The sequence below is a fragment of the Trichechus manatus genome, unplaced genomic scaffold, assembly GCF_000243295.1.
Source record: "Trichechus manatus latirostris isolate Lorelei unplaced genomic scaffold, TriManLat1.0 scaffold00288, whole genome shotgun sequence".
In the NCBI taxonomy this organism is placed as follows: domain Eukaryota; kingdom Metazoa; phylum Chordata; class Mammalia; order Sirenia; family Trichechidae; genus Trichechus; species Trichechus manatus.
Window position 1 is genome coordinate 160,794 of NW_004444224.1, and position 17,634 is coordinate 178,427.

Consider the following 17,634-nt stretch of genomic DNA (forward strand, 5'->3'; position numbering starts at 1 on the left):
CCGCCACACCGCTCACCTCGCTCATCGTGGCGGCGGGACAGGTGAGGCGAGGAGCCTTCGGGGCGCGCGAGCGACGGCCACCAGCTGCCGGGCACTGAGGCAGGGGCCCCGCTGCAGAGGTGAGGCGGACTGGTGCGGAGAGCCGCAGCTTCGTTGCCTGCACCCTGGTTCTGGGCCCTCAGCTACCAGCTAGGGGTACCCTTCCTATCCCGTCGTGTCAAAGCCGCTCCGCGCGCCCCCCGCCGGCCCTACCTTTTATAGTCAGCTCTGGTACCCGCCTCCAGCCCGACCAATAGGAGCGCCTCCGACCGCAGATTGACAGCCCCTCGCACCCAATCGAGGCAGGCTCAGAGGTTTGCTGCATTTCCAAACTAGGGTAATACAGACCGAGAGCGGGAAGGAGGGGGAGACCGTCTGGGGATGAGAGGAAAATGACGTGGGGAGAGCAAAGGAGGAGTGGGAGGAAGGGGTAGTGCACTAAGGAGAGAAGAGGAGAGAAGGAAGGAAGGAGTATGTGAGTTTGAGAAAGAGAAGAAAGAAAAGCTGGAAGGAAATCAAGAGGGTATATGGGAAACAAAACGGTGGATGAACGGAGTAAAGCCTAGAGATGTCGCAGACCAAGATTTAGTAGGGGGATGGCGGTCTGGATAAAGGAACAGCACAGGAGAGAGAGAAACTGGAGCAAGTGCACGGTGTTCCGCTGCAATAACCAAAAAAAACCCAGGAAATTGTCAAGTACCTTTTTGTTGGGGAAGATCAAAAATCTTAGGAGTTGGAAGACATTTTAGGGTTCATCGAGTCTTACCCCCCACATAATGCAAAAACTCCTTCTTCAACAGTCTGTCTGGTGGTCCCTCAGGGTCCACTTCAATACTTTCCAGTGATAAAGTAACAAATTCCCTCCAAAAGTTAATTTAACCAAAAAAAAAAACCAAGCTCATTGCCGTTGAGTCAATTCCAATTCATAGTGATCCTATAAGACAGGGTAGAACTGCTCCACAGGGTTTCTAAGGCTGTAAATCTTTATGAAAGCAGACTCCGAAGCAGAACGGCTGGTGGTTTCTAACTGCCAACCTTTAGGTTAGTAGCCGAGCGCTTTAGCCACTGTGCCACCAGGGCTTCTAAAGTTAATTTGCAACTGCATTTTCATTCAGCCTCAACCTGAAAATATGCCCTCTGCTGCGCCTATGAAAATGTGCCCTCTGCTGCGCATGGCTGTGAACCTATGAAGAAAAGACACACTTATTATGGCTTTGCTGCTATTGTCACCACTAAAATAGGCTTCAATATGCAATCAATCTAGCTTGTTTTTTCCTGCAATTCAGATAGTAACCGACCATTTGGTAGTCCATGTTTGAGTACCAAACTAACCAAGTGGACTTTGCCAGGGTGTAGGGAGCAGGTACATAAGACCAAGCCCACAATCCAATCTACCTAGATTATTTTTCAGTAAGATGAAACTTTACTAAATAATTACTGTCGTATGTATTTTTAAGAAAAAAATATGATCAGAGCAAGATGCAAAAAAGTAGAACATCTAGGTAAAAGTGATGAACTTTCTGATAACTTCAGCTGTTATTCTCGCTTATCTAAATATCTAGTTTTCCTTTCTACTTTAAGGAAATCCTTTAAATTATCTTCTCTGTGATAGTCTAGGCATTGTAAAACCTCTCAGCCTACTTAGAGCTTCAGTCAGCCAAGGCCAAATACTTTCAACTTTAGCTGTTACTACTCTTCTGATGGTTTCTTTCATGGTCTGTTGTAACTGAGTTATAAATAGCTGAGCTTCTCTTAGTCAGCAACCACTGATCTCTTCTCAAGAGCCAGATTCAGGTAAGACCTCAAGCAGCCCTTTAGCTAGACCCTCTGTGCTTTTAACTTTTCTCTGCCAGGTCAGAAATAGAGAAGAAGGAAAAAAAGATTACCTATTTTCCCCCACTCACCTGAGACCTCTGACTCTCACTTTCCAATGGGAATCTGGTTGCCAAAGTGACTAAATTTCTAACTAGGCTAGCTCCTACTCACTCCATGCAGCCTACTCCTCTGGCTTCCCCTACCTTTCTAATGAACAGCTAATTACCACTGAAACCATTTTCTTTAGTAAAGCAGACCTCATCAAAGTTCTTAAACAGCTATGCAAAGATTATATTAAAGAGAATTCAAGAGCATAGATCGGGGTCAGAAAACTTGCTATAACAAATATCTTAGTCATTGCAGACCATATAGTCTCTCACAACTACTCAAATCTGACATTATAACTTGAGCTTTTATAGGTGCAACTACGTTCCAATAAAACCTTATTTGTGGGCACTGATGTTTGAATTTTGTGTAATTTTCACAAGAGCAGTGTGATGAATCGCTTTTGCATGGCCTTTCTCTCCATGGTTTTGTGACTCCTATAGAATAATTGGGTGTTTTTGGGCCACCAAGGGGATTGGACAGCCTGCTAATAAAGCAAATAAGTAGCATGGAACCTCTGTAGAGGTGGGACCATGCAAATAAGGTGTATGGAACACCAATGAGGGGATTGGTCAGTTTTGCTATCCTGCTAACCTTGAAGGGAGCCAATCTCAGAGCAGAGAGGGGACCTCAATACCACCAAGAAATAAATGCCAAAGTGGAGAGTAGGTCTTTGGGCTGAGAATCTCCTAAAGCCTGCAGAGAAGTAGAGAGTGCGGTGGGAGGGATAGCTGGTGTCAGAATTGGTAAAAAGCTTGGAGAGAGGCAGTATATCTGATTTCCGCCTCATAAGAATCAGACTTGGTCTATTGATCTTGATTTTCCTCTCTCCTTTTGAAGTCACATGAAGAGATCAGATGCTACCACCATGCCATTTTTCAAGTTGGTGTCAGCAGCGGGATTCATTGCAATGGCTCCATACTCATGGAAGCATGGGACTTTATAAGAGAAAGAACAAAGAGTTACGGGACGTGAAACTTTTGATTCTTAGATGGTTTCTTTGGTTATTGTTACCTGTAATAGCTGAAAGGAAAGTAAGAGATGTTGTACTGGAGCAGCAGATAGGGAAATGGAGAATAGAAAAGTCACATCTGAAGTGGCTTGGGGCAAAAGCCAGGCCAGTTAAACAAGATGACTGATAGGGGGCCAGGGTCTTCTGGTTCCACCCAGCCAGAGGCCCAAGGCCATATGCCTATGAGTGGGAAGATAGTACAGGTATGGAGAAGAGAAGATGAAACTGGAATGTTTTCAAAAGAGCTATGTGTTTATTTGAATGTACTATAGATATTGCATGTTTCTCCTACTTAGTGTTGTAAAAAAGATCTACATGTATGATGGAAATGAATGTTGTGTATTATGGATTACAGAGAGCATGTAACTCAGCCTTTAGCCAATACTTGATTGAATATGCTACAAGGGGAACTAAGATTTGCCCAAAAGAAACACAGGCTATTGTTTGAGTGCAATAGCCCTATGTTATAGTATTGGGGACTGAGGCTGAAAACCTGAGCCCACCCAGAACCTTCAGAGTCAGTAAATTTGCATTTGAAAAGACATGCAAACCTACTTAGAACTGCTGAGATACCAGGAAATTTGCATTTGAAGGAAGGCTCTGAATTAAAAAATAATAATAATAATAATGACTCTTTGAATTTCCAGCATGGGGTTTGCCATTGGATGCATCAAGGCAGGAAAAGTCTGTGCCCATCAGAAGAACCCCCTTCCAGAACTGGAAGTTAAAGGGAGCCGGAGAGTATAGAGCCTGGTATGCTCTCCCTGGTTTACCGACCATCTGGGTCAACTCAATGAGTAGAAGTGGGGGAAGTGCAGCAATGAACAGATGGGCTGAATTTGGATATATTCCACTGGGGCACCCATTGACTTAGCCCGTGGGGGACAGGGATGAGAGAAAGAAGGGACTGGCTGGTCTGAAGTGCCAGGAGATGTGCAGACTCCTGAGCCTACGGCTGATATCCATTGGCCTAGCCCACCGGGTCTAGGGATGAGCTGACCAGAACCCCAACAAGGAAGAGTGAGAGAGATGTTTGACACCATGAGCTGGTGTAAATTGCTGTAATTTGATGGCTTGCTCTAGACTAGACTTTGCTCATGAACGCAGATGCTCAAAGTTCCGACAGGAACAGAAGATTCTTCAAACCAGGAAACATGCTTATCTCCTCAGGATACCAGTTTGATAGGCACGGGCAATTTGAACATTAGCTATGTAACATGGGGGGAGATAAAGACATGAAATGGCTGGCTTACAAACTTTCATGAGTGTGTTCACACTCAAAATGAGGAGGACAAAGGAGGATCCCCACTGAATTGTTTTATCTTTTTCTGATGGGTCTAGGGAAGAGAGAGTGGGGGAGGATGCTGGTAGGATTATATGATTCAGCTGTGAGTGTTGTTTGTTAGCAGGCTTAACTGTGATTGTAAAAACTGTAATTGTAGAGGCTGTAAATGTGAAAGAGTGGACTAAGTGGGGAGGCACTGCTGGACAGGAGTACAGTGGCCAAACCTAAAGTCCCTTAAAGGTTTTGCTATGCTGATACCTTGTGAGGCTCAGAGCAAAGGCATAATCTTCTCTCAGTTAAATTTTATCCAGACACCACAAAGGGAGATGACTTTTGGAGAACCTGACCAGATCAGATGGATACCTGCAGTAGACCTGAATGGCTGGTACCTGAGTAACCTCACCCTGAGGACTCTGCTCTACTGAAGAACTAATCGTTAATGACTGTTTTGGACTGGTAAAATGATTGAAAGGGGGAAGTTATCCTCCAAGTATGAAAGAACCATGGCTAGAAAAGTCAGAGTGTGTGGCCTGTGGTGCAATGAATCACTTCTATATGGCCTTTCTCCCCATGATTTTGTAACTGCCACCAAATGATTGGGTGGGACTATGCAAATAAGGTGATTGTGGCCCACCAAGGGATTGGACAGTTTGCTAATAATGCAAATAAGGTTCATGGCACTCTTGTGTGAGTGGGACCATGCAAATAAAGTGTATGGAATCTAATGAAGGGATTAGTCAGCTTTGCCATCCTGCTAGGCTTAAAGGGAGACACAGAGAGAGAAAAGGAGGAGCTGTAACACAGAAGACAGTGAGAGATGGTGGCGCAGCAGTAGCAAGAGCAATAGCAGCACAAGACGGCCGGAACCGGAAGACCGACCAGAGAGAGATGGCTGCAGTGTGGCTTGCCGACTCATGGAGCTAGGAGCTTTGTAACACTTGCCCAAGTAGGGCAGAGGTGAGGCCGAGAGGCCGAGAGGCTGAGGGCCAGAGAGAGGCCTGCCTGCAGGCGTAGCTGAGAAGAAGCTGTCCTGATTGAAGAACTGTATCCTGAGTCGTTTCTGATCCTGAGTTATACCCTGTTACTTCTCTACCACAATTAATGCCCATGGAAGCTACAGTTAAGAAATCAAATGACATATTGCATTGGGCAAATCTTCTGCAAAAGACCTTTTTAAAGTGTTCAAAAGCAAAGATGTCACTTTGAGTTCTAAGGTGCACCTCACCCAAGCCATGATATTTTCAATTGCCTCATATGCATGCAAAAGCTGCACAATGTATAAGAAAGACCTAAGAAGAATTGATGCCTTTGAATTATGGTGTTGGTGAAGAATATTGACTATACCATGGTGAGCAAGAAGAATGAACAAACCTGTCTTGGAAGAAGTACAGCCAGAATGTCCCTTAGAAGCAAGGATGGTGAGACTTTGTCTCATGTGCTTTGGACATATGATCAGGAGGGATCAGTCCCTGGAGAAGGACATCATGCTTGGTAAAGTAGAAGGTCAGCAAAAAAGAAGAAGATCTCAATGAGATGGATTGACACAGTGGCTGCAAAAATGGGCTCACACATAGCAACGATTGTGAAGATGGTGCAAGACCTTGCAGTGTTCCATTCTGTTGTACATAGGGTCGCTATGAGTTGGAACTAACTAACTTAACAACTTCCCTAATAAACTCCATTACTATGAGTATGGTCTGTGAGTTCTGTGTAGCCATTGCAATGAATTATCGAACCCAGCAGGGAAGAAGAGAGTGCGATGGGTGGGCCAGCTGGTGTCAGAATTGGTGAAAAAGATTGGAGAGAGGAGGTATGTCTGACCTCTGCCTCATGGGAATCAGCCTTGGCCTGTTGATCTTGATTCTCCTTCCACTTTGTAAAGTTAGAGGAGGTCAGATGCCCCTGCCATGCCATTTTTACAGCTGATTTGACAAGAGAAAGACTAAAAGTGGGAAAACAAAGATGGAGGTATTGCAGTTATACAAAGTGTAAGAGTCCAGATAGTGTAGTAACTGTGACAGAGGAGAAGGGATAGTATCAAGAAACATAAGGCCTCATCAGTGGATAAACGGATAAACAAATTGTGGTACATACATACAATGGAATACTACTCAGCCAGTAAGAGAAATTAAATCTTGATAGATGCTACAGTATGGATGGAGCTTGAAGACATTATGCTGAGTGAAATAAGTCAATCAAAAAAGAACAAATATTATATGACCTCACTTAAATAAAAAGACAAGAACAGACAAACATATAGAGACCAAAGTTTATTAGTAGTTATCACGGGTGGGAGGGAGGGGGAAAGGGGGCATTATTGCTCATGGAGTTCTGAGTTTTGGTTTGTGGTGAGGAAAAAATTGCATTGATTAAGGGTAGGGTTGCATAGCTGATTAATGTAATCATGGATAGAATAGTGTCCCCAAAAAATATGTGTCAACTTGGCTAGGCCATGATTCCCAGTATCATGTGATTGTCCTCCATTTTGTGATCCGATGTAATTTTTCTATGTATTGTAAATCCTAATCTCTGCCTGTGGTTACTGAGGCAAGATTAGGTTATGTTAAAGAGGATTAGGGTGGGATGCAACACCCTTACTCAGGTCACAGCCCCGATCCAATGTAAGGGGAGTTTCCCTGGGGTGTGGCTTGCATCACCTTTTATCTCACAAGATATAAAAGGAGAGAAGAAGGGAGCAGAGAGATAGGGACCTCCTGCCAGCAGAAAAGAAGAGCCGGGAGTTAGCGCATCATTTTGATCCAGGGTCCCTGTGCTGAGAAGCTCCTAGACCGGGGAAGATAGATGACAAGGACCTTCCCCCAGAGCTGACAGAGAGAGAAAGCCTCCCCCTGGAGCTGATACCCTGAATTCAGACTTTTAGCCTCCCAAACTGTTAGAGAATAAACTTCTGTTTGTTAAAGCTATCCACTTGTGGTATTTCTGTTTTAGCAGTGCTAGATAACTAAGACACCATCAATAAGTTGTATACCTGTAAAAAGTTGAATTGGCAAAAGTTGTGTGATAGATATATTTACAACAAGGACAAAAAAAAAAAAAAGAGTAGTTGCTGAGGCCGCTTATATACAACCAAACACCTCGTAAGATTTGGTTCCTTTGTCTGGAGGTTTAGGGTCATAGTTTCATGGGACAGACTAGTTAATTGGCCTAATAATGTGTTTAGTGCTTCTGTTCTACCTCCTGGTTCATTGCACAGTGTCTTACGAGCTTGCAGATGGCCATCCAAGCTACAACAACAATTGGTCTCTATTTGCCTGGAGCAACAGAGGAAGACAGAGTTGGGGGAAGAAGAGGAGGAAATGGAAAGTGTGGCTAATTGCCTCCATGAACTCCTGCCTTCTTTGCCATGAGACCAGAACTGGATGGTGCCTGGCTACTATTATTGAACATTTTGATCAAAGATTCTGTAGAAGAATCCTGATCAAAGGGAGGAAATGTGGAACAGAATTTTAAATTCTCATGGAATCCAGCATTTCTGGAGCCATGGAGGCTGGATGAACCCCTGAAACTATTGCCCTGAGATCTTTAAACCTTAAACCAAAAATATTCCCTGAAATCTCCTTAACATTGCAGTGCAATGGATTGCTTTTGTGTGGCCTTTCCTCGCCATAGTCTTGCAGCTCCCACTGAAGTGATTGGGTGGGCCTGTGCACATAAGGTAATTGTGGCCCACCATGGGGATTGGTCAGTTTTTCCATCCCGCTACGCTTAAAAGAGCCAATTCCAGAGCAGAAAGATCTCACCACCCCCAAAGAAGAAGGGCCAAGAGTGGAACACATACTTTGGAACCAGGATCGCTGCACTGAGAAGGTTCCAGAACCAGAAGACGGAGAAAGAGAGAGACAGACAGACAAAGACAGAGAGAGCTGTAAAACTGATGACTGCGAGAAGGGTGGCAGAGAAACAGTGGCAGAAGAGAGTGATAGGAGATGGTGCAGTGGGCTTCCCAGCCCACAGAGCTAGACAGCTTAGTGCCTTTGGGTAGAATGCTTACCGGTGGAATTCGGTGCTTCTGGGTACTTACTCGCAGAGATAAAAGAGCTTTGTAACACCCAGGCAGGGGCAGAGGCTGAGGGGCCAGAGAGAGATGTGCCTGCGGGCACAGCTGAAAAGCGGCTGTCCTGATGGAAGAACTGTATCCTGAGTGTTCCTGAACCTGAACTGTAACCTGTTACTTCCCTAAGGAGCACTGCTGGCACAGTGGTTAAAGCAATTGACTGCTAACCAAAAGGTCGGTGATTTGAAACCACCAGTGGCTTTACAGGAGAAAGATGTAGCCATCTACTTCCGCAGAGATTTAGAGCCTTGGAAACCCTATGGGGTTACTATGAGTCAGAATTGACTTGATGGCAGTGGGTTTGGTTTTGGTTACTTCCTTAATAAACCCCATAACCGTGAGTATTGTCTGTTGAGTTCTATGTGGCCATTGTAATGAGCTATCGAACTCAGCAGAGAAGTAGAGTGCTGAGGCAGGGATGGTTGGTGGCAGAATTGGTAAAAATGGTGGAGAAAGGACCTCCACCTCATAGGAATCAGCCTTGGGCCATTGATCTTGATTCTCCTTCCCCCTTGTGAAGATTGGGAGGTCAGACGCAGCCCCCACGCCATTCTTACAAAAAACAATAGTTTTGTGTAAATAGTAAGGAATGTCTGTCTTGAGCATTGTGCTCTTTTAAGATCTATCTGTATGGGACCAAACTAACAAAAGCAACTTGAACGATTAGATAGGAAACTTAGGGGGCAGTGAAGTGAATTTATTTTAATGGGAGGAGGAACAATTTCGAAAAGGAGGGTAAAAGTGGTTGCTCAACTTGAAGAAAGTAATCCGTGTCACTGGATTGTATGTGCAGAAATTGTTGAATTGGTGTATGTTCTGCTCTATATATTCTCAACAACAATAATAAAAATAAAATAAATTATATATAAAAAAGGAACATACAACATAGGGAATCAATAAGACTTGGTGACTAAAAAGATCTCAGGGAGGATTCAAAGTGACTCTTGGAATTCAGCACTGGGAAATGGAAAAAATTATTCAACCATTCATTAGATTTTTTTAAATATTATTTTATTGTTGCAAAATATATAGAACATAAAACTTTCCTTTTTAACCATTTTTAATGTACAATTCAATGGTATTAATTACATTCACAATGTTGTGGAACCTTTACCGCTGTCTATTTCCAAAACTTTTCATCACCCCAAACAGAAACTCCGTAAGCAGTAACTCTCCATTCTCCTCTCCTCCTAGCCCCTGGTAACCTCTAATCTACTTTCTTTCTCTATGAATTTGCCTATTCTAGATACTTCATATGAGTGGAATTATATAATATGAGGCTTTTAGTCTGGCTTATTTCCCTTAGCATAATGTTTGCAAGGTTTATCCACGTAGTAGCACGTATCAAAGCTTCATTTCTCTTTATAACTGAATAGTGTTTCATTGTGTGTATTATCACATTTTGTTTATCCATTCATCTGTTGATAGACATTTGGGTTGTTTTTACCTTTTGGCTATTGTGAATAATGCTGCTATGAACATTGATATACAAGTATCTGTTGGAGTCCATGGCTTCAATTCTTTTGGGTATATAACTAGAAGTGGAATTGCTGGGTCATATGGTAATTCTGTTGAACTTTTTGAGGAACCACCAGACTGCTTTCCATAACAGCTGCACCGTTTTACATTCCATTTACATTCATTGACTATTAAGCACACATTATGGCCAGGACCTATACGGGGTGTTGGGATAGAAAGACCCATGTGGCACAGAGCTTACAGTCCTATAGAAGAAAGCCAGTCATGTGAACATAAAGGTGCAATATTGACATAGGTGCTGTGACAGAAATCTAGGCAAGTGCAGGGGAGTTTAGAGAAAGAAATAGAATGAGATTTAACCTGAACAGGCATCAGAATGGACTATTAAGAGTAACAAAATCCTTCGGAACTAAAGCTTTAGATCTTGGACTTTGGAGACATTCACATACTGGGATGAGGATAAATGAAGTAAGGTATATAAAGGTTCTTTGTAAGCTATGGTGTTAAAATGTTAGCTATTTTTATTTTTACCAGAGCCTTGTGAATAGGTGAACTAATAGGGAAGAACATAGAAGAAGAAAACTAGGACAGTTGAGACTGAGTCTTTGAGAAAAACCCATGGTTTTCTTAACCCTTAAACCAAACCAGAACAAACTCACTGCTGTCGATTCTGACTCATAGCAACCCTATAGGCCTATAGGCTTCAGAAAAGGAGACTCCCACAAAAGAAGAGGAAAAAAGAGCTATTAGAGATACAAGTAGAAAACCAGAGGTGCATAACATCATAAACATTAGGGAGAAACAGTTTCAAAGACAAGAACGTGGTAGTCAGGAGGTCAAAAGCAGTAGGAAGTTTAACTGGGAGAAACATAAAAGTCAATGAATTAGCCTGCAGGAGATCATTGGTGAATCTAGAGAAAGAGGATTAAAACCAGATTATAAGAGGCAAAGAAAAGAGGTAGCCTGAACCCTTCCTATTCAAAGAGGTGTTTGTGCCAGGACCTGGGGGACCAAAAAGGATAGAGCAGTCCCAGACTGGAAATTTAGCTCAACAGACACTGAGTGAGGTCAGCCAGATGTCAAACGCAAATAGGAACAGCAGGTTGCAATGGTTCAGAGGTCAGAAATGAGTCAGAAATCAGACTAGATAGAAAACTAAAGGGAATCCTGCCAGAGTCAGGACAGCAAAGGGTAATCAGTTATGGAAGACAGCAGCTAAACAAGAAGCTGGAATCTGTCCAGATGATATCACAGAATACACAGTGTTAGCAAAATGCCTGGCACAAAGTAGATGCCTGTTAAATATCTGTTGAATGAATGAATGCACGCATTCACACTTAATAAATAGAATATGATGCCATAGAGAGAACATGCATTTGGAATCAGACCTTAATTGATATCCTGAGACCATTTATTCATTGTAAAAATGGAGGCGTGGTGGTGTGGCGGGGGTGTCTGACCTCCTCTAACTTCATGAGGGGGAGAGAGAATCACCATCAGCATCAGCAGCCCAAGGCTGATTCCATGAGGTGGAGGTCAGACATACCTCCACCTTCCAATCTTTTCACCAGCCGTCCCTCCCATGGCACTCTGTATTTCTCTGCTGGGTTGATAATTTGTTGCAGTGGCCACGCAGAACTCACAGACCATACTCACAGTTATGGGGATGATTAGGGAAGTAATAAGTTACAATTCAGGATCAGGGATGATTCAAGATACAGTTCTTTCGTCAGGACAGCCTCTTCTCAGCCATGCCTGCAGGCAGGTCTCTCTCTGGCCTTAGCCTCTCAGCCCCTCAGCCCCTCGGGCCTGGCCTCTGCCCTGCTCAGGCAAGTATTAGAAAGCTCTTAAGCTCTACCGATAAGTGGCCAGGGGCACCCACTCCACCAGCAAGCCTTGGCCCAAAGGTGATCAGCTCTCTTGCTCCCTGGGTCAGCACACCTACTGTAACCGCCTTACTCTGTGGGCCAGGAAGGTTACTGCACTTTCGCATGTCTCCTGGTTCTGCTATCGCTGCTTCTCTGCCACTGCTTCTCACCATCTTGCACCATCGCCAGTGTTACAGCTCTCTCTGTCTCCTGGGTCTAGGAGGTTCTCAGCACAGGAATCCTGAGTCCAAAAGACTCAGTCCACTCCCATCTCTTCTTCTAGGTGGTAGAGAGGACCCCCCTCTGGGATGGCTCATTTTAAGCCCACTGGGATAGCAAAACTGGTCGATCCTATCTTTAGGTTCCATACATCTTATTTGCATAGTCCAATCCCCACAAGGGTGTCATGCACCTTATTTGCTTTATTACCAAGCTCTCCAATCCGCTTGGTGGGACACAAGCACCTTATTTTCATAGTCCCACCCAATCATTCTGTGGGAGTCACGAAGACTATGGCTAGAAGGACCATATTAAGTAATCACTCCACCATTTTCAATCAATAAATATTTATTATATGTGCCTGGAGTATACATACAAGACCCCAAGGATCCAAAAATAAAAGATGCAGCTCTTGACTTCAGCCACTTACAGCTGATTGACAGAGTCAGAAAGAAACAGACAATTGCTTTGCGATGTGATAAGTGCTATGACAAAGGTGTACACAGAGGTGTAGCTGTAACTCACAGGCTCCAAAGGTGATCTGCTGCACTCAGGCCTGAAGAGCCAAGAGGATCAGGAGGACCAAAGGAGAAGGGGTTGGAAGTGGGGCATGGCAATTCTAACCAGACAGAACAATAAGGGCCAGTGTTCAGCGGTGAGTGAGCACAGCTTGTTCAGGGAACTCCAACTGCTTAAGCACATCTAGAGCTACATTGTGATGTTAGGTCAGGGAAAGGGAGTGGGGTTGGAATAGATGAGGCCAGGGTGACAAATACGGACTACATCACAAAGTACTCTGCATGATGTGCTAAAGAGATTGGATTTTATCCCGAAGGTGATGGGAAGCAAATGAAGAATTTTAAGCAGGGGAGAGACATGATCAAATTTGCATTTTAGAAATAGCAACAGAATGGAGGATGGTTTGGAAGGAGATCAGGCTAGAAATATGGAAAATAATTTAATAGGCTACAGCAGTAACAAGAGGAAAACGATAAGGGCCAGAACTAAGCTAAGAGGTAGTGGGCATGTAGAGGTCAGGAGATAGGAATGACAGGTCAGACATCTGATCGTTTTTAGGGGGCGAGGGAGAGAAAGGAGACTAGGTAACTCCCAGCTTCTGGCTTGGCATCTGGGAGAGGGTGGCAGTGGAGGGGAAGGAAAGGAAGAGGGTAAGGGAGTGTCTTAGTCATCTAGTGCTGCTATAACATCACAAGTGGATGGCTTTAACAAAGAGTTTATTCTTTCACAGTCCAGTAGGCTAAAAGTCTGAACTCAGGGCGCCAGCTCCGGGGAAAGGCTTTCTCTCTCTGTCGGATCTGGAGGAAGGTCCTTGTCATCAGTCTTCCCTTGGTCTGGGAGCATCTCAGTGCAGAAACCTCAGGTCCAAAGGACGCACTCTGCTCCCTGTGCTGCTTTCTTGATGGTATCAGGTCCCCGTGTCTCTCTGCTCCCTTCTCTTTTATATCTCAAAAGAGATTGGCTTAGGACACTATCTAATCTTGTAGATCTCATCAATACAACTGCCGCTAATCCTTCTCATTAACATCATAGTGATAGGATTTACAACACGTAGGGAGATCACATCAGATGACAAAATGGTAAACAATCATACAATACTGGGAATCAGGACCTATCCAAGTTGACAGATATTTTGGAAGGACACAGTTCAATCCATGACAGGGAGTGAACGTGTATCAATTTCCTTCTATGTTCCAGGCACTGTGTAAGGAATTTTACATATATTACTTTATTTAATCTTCACAACAAACCTGGGTAGTGGGTGTTATTAACCTTTTATTTCAAATAAGAAAACTGAATTTCAGAGAGCTTAACCCACCAGATCTCAGCGCAGACATTTCTAAGAACTTGGCCTGGAATAGGCATGTTGGAAGAGGATGAGGACAGCAGTTAACCCTGAAAGCCTGTTCATCATGGATGCCAGGAGTATCCTGCACAGATCCCAGTCTCTGCAGACCCCGAGGCTGGGAAGGCATTTCTGTACGTAGAAGAACAAGCTTGGAGACGTATGTCCCTAAGGCCAACATGTCTCAGAGAACTACAAGGTGGATTTTTCTAAGGAGAACAAGGATCAGGGTAATCCCTGGACCCCAGGTGAAGGGGCAGCCCTAGGCCAAGGCATCTCTCCTCCCACCTGGACCCTTCCTTAAGCATTCAATGCTGATGTAGAAAGACAAAGTCTGCCTTCCTTCCCCCATCTGGGACTGGGCTAGCCTGATAATATCTGACTCACATGGACTCATGGAACTGGGTCTCAGTCATTTCAAATAATTAGGGAAGGAGGAAAAGAAAAAAGAATTCAGCTAGCAAGAGGCAGAGCCAGAATTTGAACCTAAGTCTGTATGACTCCATTTCTTCATGCTGAGATAGTCACCAAGTTAGGTAATACAGGAGAAGTTAGTTTGTGGGGGATTGACAATGTTTTCCATTTTAGACATACTGAATTTGAGATGCCTAGGTGACATTCCAGAGCCCTGGTGGCACAGTGGTTAAGAGCTCAGCTGCTAACCAAAAGGTCAGCAGTTAAAATCCACCAGTCCGTCCCTGGAAACCCTATGGGGCAGTTCTACTCTGTCCTATAGGGTCGCTATGAGTCCAAGTCAACTCAACGGCAACAGGTTTGGTTGTTTTTATATGACATTCAAGTGGATTTATCTAATAAACCATTGAATATATTGATCCTTGTAGAAGCTATTTAACCTGGACTCAGTTTTCTCCTCTGTGAAATGGTGATATTACCTATCGTATAGCTTTAACACAGGTTAGGGTTCTTAAATGGTACTCTGCTCATACTGGGCACTCAATAAGAATAAATTAATGAGCCAATTAATGCCTATAATATACATAATCTTTACTACACAATTTGATTATATACTTATATACTACACAGTTTGATTATATACTCCCTTGCAAAATCTAGGAGATTAATTTCTGCAGTCTCCATAATTATACTGTAAATTCCTCTGCAATAGGGATCCTTCTTTTCTCTCTCCCCATAGTGTCTAACCACAGAGTAGGCACTTAATAACTTATTGCTAGAGTAAATTGGTGACCATGGAAGTGGATCAGGGCCCAAGTATGGAGGACTCTTTTCCTCCTTCTGTAGTCCCCTCACAGTTGGTGGTACCACCATTCACTCAGTCACCCAAGCTAGAAACCTGGAGTCATCTTTAACCCGTCCCCCATAGTTCTCAACCCAAACATTCTAGTATCACCAAGTGCCAATAATTCTACCTCCCTTGTATTTCTCAAAACGCTTTCCTCCTCTATATCCTACCACTGCCCTGGCTCAGACTTAATTTTCTCGCATCTACATTATGGCAATAACTTTCTAACTGGTCCCTTTGCCTCCAGTCCTGACTCCTCAAATACATCTTTCCAACAGGCAGCAGAGTGAGCTATCTAGAACAAATATTGGGCCATGTTGCTTCCCACCTTAAAATCCTGTAAAAGAGTGCTGATGGACTCAAGCTCTTAGCCTGGCACATAAGGTCTCCTGTGATCCGGCCCTGCCTAAACCTCAGTCTCATAGCCCATCCCCTCTAGCCTTATCTCCTCCCGCTCCCAGCCTGAAATGTTATGCTCCAGCAAAAGAGGCCTGTTTGTGGTTCTACCATATCTATCTTTTACCTTAACCTGGATAACTCGTCATTATCCTTTAAAAATCAGCTCAATTGCCACTCCTCTGGGAAGCCTTTCAACTGTCTCCTCCTCAACACCTCTTTGCCAAAGCAGGACTAGTTGCCCCTCCTCTGTGGTCCCATAATGCTCTGTGCATAGCACCATCATTGATCTGACTATATTTCTTTCTGTCTGTTTCCCCACTAGAATTTAAACTCCATGAGGGCAGGAGACATCTTATTCACCTTTTAATTCCTAGTATCTAACAGATAGTAGGTTTTCATTCAATATTTGTTGATCGAATGAATTTGTATTAATTCTCACAGAGTCACACTCTTTGTACCAACAGATACATGCACGTACTCAACATTTTCCAAGCACCAGACCCAAGCCTCATGCTCTCTGGAATTCACCTTCTTTCAAAATACAAAGTAGTACATAGCTGGATGCTTTACCACTCAGATTGAGTTCCATGAACTCATTCTGGGAATCTGAAGAAGGCTCTTTTTAACTCAGACTTGTCTCTTCTCTTTTCTCTCTGTCTAAGTGTGTGTGTGTGTTGTGTGAGTATATGACTTTAGCCTGCACTTTGGGGTTTTAACTCATCTTTAAGAGCAACATTAATTCTTTTTTTTTTTTAATTGTACTTTAGGTGAAAGTTTACAGTTCAAGTTAATTTCTCATACAAAAATTTATACACGTTTTTATATGACACTAGTTACAATCCCTACAATGTGACAGTACGCTCCCCCTTTCCACCTCAGGTTTCCCATGTCCATCCAACCAGCTCTTGTCCCTTCCTGCCTTCTCAGCCTGCCTACGGACAGGAGCCACCTTTTGGTGTCATGTATCTGCTTGAACTAAGAAGCACACTCTTCATGACTATTATTTTATATTCTACAGTCCAGTCTAATCTTTGAAGAGTGGGCTTCGGGAATGATTTTCGTTCTGCGTTAACAGAGCAACTAGGGGCCATGGCTTTGGGTGTTCCTCCAGTCCCAGACAATTATCTGTTCTTTTTACGTGAATTCGAGTTCTGCTCCACACTTTTCTTCTGCTCCTTCAGGGACTCTCTGTTGTGTTCTCTGTCAGGGCAGTCATTGGTGGTAGTCAGGCACCATCTAATTCTTCTGGTCTCAAGCTAATGGAGTTGCTCGTTTATGTGGCCCTTTTGTCTCTTGGGCTAATATTTTCCTTGTGTCTTTGGTGTTCTTCATTCTCCTTTGCTTCAAGTGGGTTGAGACTAATTGATGCATCTCAGATGGCTGCTCGCAAGCTTTTAAGACCCCAAACGCCACTCACCAAAGTGGGATGCAGAACATTTTCTTAATAAACTTTGTTATGCCAATTGACCTAGATGTTCCCTGAAACCATGGTCCCCAACCACCAGCCCCAGCTACTCTGTCCCTCAAAGTGTTTGGCTGTGTTCAGGAAACTTCTTAGCTTTTGGGTTAGTTCAGTTGTGCTGACTTCCCCTATATTGTGTGTTGTCCTTCCCTTCACCTAAGATGATTCTTTTCTACCATCTAGTTAGTGAATTCCCCTCTCCCTCCCTCGTAACCATCAAAGAATGTTTTCTTCTGTTTTTAAACCTTTTCTTGAGTTCTTAAAATAGTGGTCTTATACAATATTTGTCCTTTTGCAACTGACTAATTTCACTCAGCATAATGCCTTCCAGATTCTTCTATGTTGTGAGATGTTTCATGGACTCATCATTGTTCTTTATCATTAAGAGCAACATTATTCTTAACCAAGAAGCAGGAGACATGACAGAAGAAAAACTAGAAAAATGCTTATTTCTGGTTGTAGAAGACTGTGCATGCAGGAACAGTAAACACCTAGGAAGATCTGTAGTGAGAAGGGTCTTTCAAATGGGAAGGTTGAGACTTGGAACTTGATTTCAGTGTGTGTGGGATCAGATTTGGTGATGAAAGAGTGTTGCTTCCTTGACCTGCTTTATCCAACATAGATTTCTGGAACACATTGTGATTGTTAAGATTGTATGTCAACTTGGCTGGGCCATGATTCTCCGTGTTTTAATGTAACCACTCCCATGATTGAATATACTGTGAGTAGCCAATCAGATGAAAGGGAGTCT

The 17,634-nt window shown here is 43.5% G+C and overlaps 1 protein-coding gene across 1 annotated transcript in view; it reads right to left on the reverse strand.

The window, feature by feature from the left end:
• Nucleotides 1-25, reverse strand: part of PCP4L1 (Purkinje cell protein 4 like 1) — a 28,284-nt gene extending 28,259 nt beyond the window's left edge. Inside the window, exon 1 of the mRNA XM_004390209.1 lies at nt 17-25. Within this exon, the coding sequence (XP_004390266.1) occupies nt 17-25 (9 nt within the window). The remainder of the gene's footprint in view (nt 1-16) is intronic.
• Between the last annotated feature and the right edge of the window lie 17,609 nt (nt 26-17,634).